This window comes from Salmo salar, chromosome 03 (assembly GCF_965601325.2).
Source record: "Salmo salar chromosome 03, fSalSal1, whole genome shotgun sequence".
Classification (NCBI taxonomy): Eukaryota; Metazoa; Chordata; class Actinopteri; order Salmoniformes; family Salmonidae; genus Salmo; species Salmo salar.
The window spans coordinates 12810744-12814040 of NC_138293.1; the positions used below are offsets into that span (position 1 = coordinate 12810744).

Consider the following 3297-nt stretch of genomic DNA (forward strand, 5'->3'; position numbering starts at 1 on the left):
CCAACTTGCAGAGTTAAAGGTAAATATTTGCTTATCTGTTGTTTAAATTTCCACCGTCATATTTGCATCTCCTGGCCTTACTCTCAACAGGCAATGACCTGTGCAGGTTTCTGAACGTGCAGACAAGCAACTGCATTGAGCTGGTTTGAACAAACGAGCGTCATACCTTTTACTTCCTCTATTTTTGCGGTTTGGAACGAACGAAACGCGTGACGCTCACAGCAACCATATTCTGTATAAAGAGGGGTGTTGATGAGACTGTCAAAACAGATACACTTTGACAACTAGCAGAGAACTACAACACTGAGTACTACATACACAGAACCCAACTATTGTTCCCCCAAACATGCCTGTCTTAGTCACGTCACCATCAAGGGAACTGCCTTCACACAACATGGACATGGACGACAAGAGGAGAAAGCAGACAAAGTGAGTATTTGCAGTATTGTTGATACATTTTACATTCAAAGTTGGTTTATTGGTCATTCGGCACTTGTGCAGATTTAATTGTTCTAAAAAAACATTGAATGAAGTTGCTGGTTTCCTTTGCACTTAGGAACAAGATAACTGTTGGGTTTATTGTGCATGTGCACGTTTTGTGTGCATTGTTGTGTTTTACAGTGTATTCACCTATTTACTTTATGTTTCAGGGGAAGCGACTTGAAATCCCGACTACAGCGCAGATCTTCCCAATCCCCCAACACTGAACGGTAAATAGGAAATACTGTCAGGACACATCCAGGAACCACATCTCCATCCAGGGTTTTGATCAGAAACTAAATGTCCTCCACTTTTACAGACTTAGCCCTGAGGAAATTATCCTGTGGTCCCAGTCTTTGGAGAGACTTCTCGCATCGAAATGTAAGCATTTCATGTACTTCAAAACAACATTTAAACATACAACAGGAGGTTGATGATATAATCGTCATATGTCAATTTTCATAGGTTTGCAGGTTGTTCAGCCTAGCTAAGTCTGTCTGTGTGTGTGTGTCCCCCCCCCCCCCCCCACCCTTTAGATGGCATGACAACATTTCAAGCCTTCCTGAAGTCGGAGTTCAGTGACGAGAACATTGAGTTCTGGCTGATCTGTGAAGACTACAAAAAGATCAAGTCGTCCTTCAGGCTGTCCTCCAGGACCAAGAAAATCTACAAGACATATATTGAAGCCGAGGCTCCAAAAGAGGTATGTTGTACTCAGAGGGCTGTTTTTACACACGATTCAACGTGGAGTGCCTGGATACAGCCCTTAGCCGTGGTATATTGGCCATATACCACAAACCCCCAAGGTGCCTTATTGCTATTATAAAAACTGGTAACAAACTTAATTAGAAAAGTAAAAATAAATGTTTTGTCATACCCGTGGTATACGGTCTGATATATCACGGCTTTCAGCCAATCAGCATTCAGGGCTCGAACCACCCAGTTTATAATACTTTACGAAAAGCATGTAGATCTTTGATCATATATGTATTTACTATATATGGACACATCTGCTTGTATCCACCAAGTCTCATCAGTTTCCTCTATCTCTCTCCAGATCAACATTGACCACAAGACCAGAGATCTCATCAGGCGGAATGTAAAGACGCCCACCACAGTTTGCTTCGACGAGGCCCAGAGGATTGTGTACAGATTGATGGAGAAAGACTCCTACCCCAGGTTCCTCAGATCCAACATCTACAGGACCTTACTGGACTCTGCATCAGACTACATTAAGGTGTAAATGAATACCAACGGTAAAAACTGGACCGAGGCTTCCAACAATGGACTGCAATGTTAGACAACCAGGAAGGGTTTGCAAATGGGATTCATAAGAAGATGTGTTCAAATGTGAATTCTACTGGATACACAGATAAGAGGCCAAAGGGAAAGGCTGGAAGGAACGTACAGAAGCGACTTTGCTGGCAATCCTTGTTGACATTTGTGTCTTGTAGTCTATGTACTTCCACTTGAAAGAGAAACACAACAGGGGCAGCAGCTAGTGGTTAAGAGCGTTGGGCCAGTAACTGAAAAGTCGCTGGTTTGAATCCCTGAGTTGACTAGGTGAAAAATCTTTCGAAGTGCCCTTAAGCAATGTGCTTAACCCTAATTGCTCCTGTGAGATGCTCTGGATAAGAGTGTCAGCTAAATTAATAACATGTAAATTGAACATATGACACATAGAAAAGGATTACAGAGAACATAGAAATAGATTGTATTTCTATGACAGAGATGGGGTGCTGGGGGATTACCTTGCAGAGTATGTGATAGTTAGGGACTTTCTGTGTCTTGGGGATGTTTTCAATGATGCATATTATGTAGCATGTTCACAGCCAGAGCAGTAACTGTATGAGCAGGTATCTGCAGTTGATCAGTGGAGTTATTTGATGAGATATTAGATAAGATTATCTACTAAGTGTGTATTTTAAAACCAATACAAGTTTAGAATAGGATATGTTTTCACTCTGACACCACGCCATGAGGCATGTAAGCTGAAAAAATGATATCATGTTGGAGAATTAATATGTGAAGGAATGACAATGTAAACATGTTGTTGTTGCACTGTATATAATGTAAAAAAAAAATTAAATAAAAGATTTCCAACATAATGAATGTATTTGTTTGCTAAATTAGGATCTTACTGAATATAAATTCAATAAAAACACATACATTCACACACAACAATTACTGCATCAAACCTTTAAAACACTGATAATTTACTTAGAACATTCTAAGGTTTATTAAAGACCAGTTTTGTTGAAGAAGCTTCACACATTTTGCTGAAAAGGTAACTTTTTACTTCAAGCATTTGGGTAAATTATAAATTATGCATCTGAACAAAATAACAGCCAGATAGTTTAACAGTTTATGCATAGAAATATATAAAAAGGCTTGTAATATGTTGTAAGACATTATAAAGGCTCCTACATGCTTATAACAACTTATAAAGCATTACACCAGGATGCTTCAGTTTAGGTAAAGTGTTACCATGAGAAGATTTTGGCGGGAGAGAATCTAACTTTAAGTGGCAGTTTGTCGCTTCCTGTACCAGTTCTCTGTTTCAGATGTGTTTGGTTGTTGATTGAGGTAGTGAGGCAAAAGAACACATCATGACAAATCGTCATAATTTCCTTGTTTGGACAACACTGTGTATTAGTAACCAGTTTCTCCTCATTTAACTGGGTCATGTGACAGTCAGAAGCCTCAGAAAGTCTGCTAACTCGACCGTTCTATCTCGTCAGAAGAACAGGATGTGTGGAAGTTTTTTTGTGCTGTGTTCTGACGGAGAGAGATATATCACAGACATATCATTGACAA

At 39.6% G+C, this 3297-nt stretch overlaps 1 protein-coding gene across 1 annotated transcript; it reads left to right on the forward strand.

Moving 5' to 3' along the window:
* Nucleotides 1–237: 237 nt before the first annotated feature.
* Nucleotides 238–2588, forward strand: LOC106598526 (regulator of G-protein signaling 21). Its single transcript, XM_014189573.3, has 5 exons — nt 238–429; nt 651–710; nt 800–861; nt 1017–1183; nt 1538–2588. Exons 1-5 carry the CDS (start codon nt 347–349, stop codon nt 1721–1723), a joined length of 558 nt encoding a protein of 185 aa, XP_014045048.1. The 5' UTR covers nt 238–346; the 3' UTR covers nt 1724–2588.
* The last annotated feature ends 709 nt before the right edge of the window (nt 2589–3297 follow it).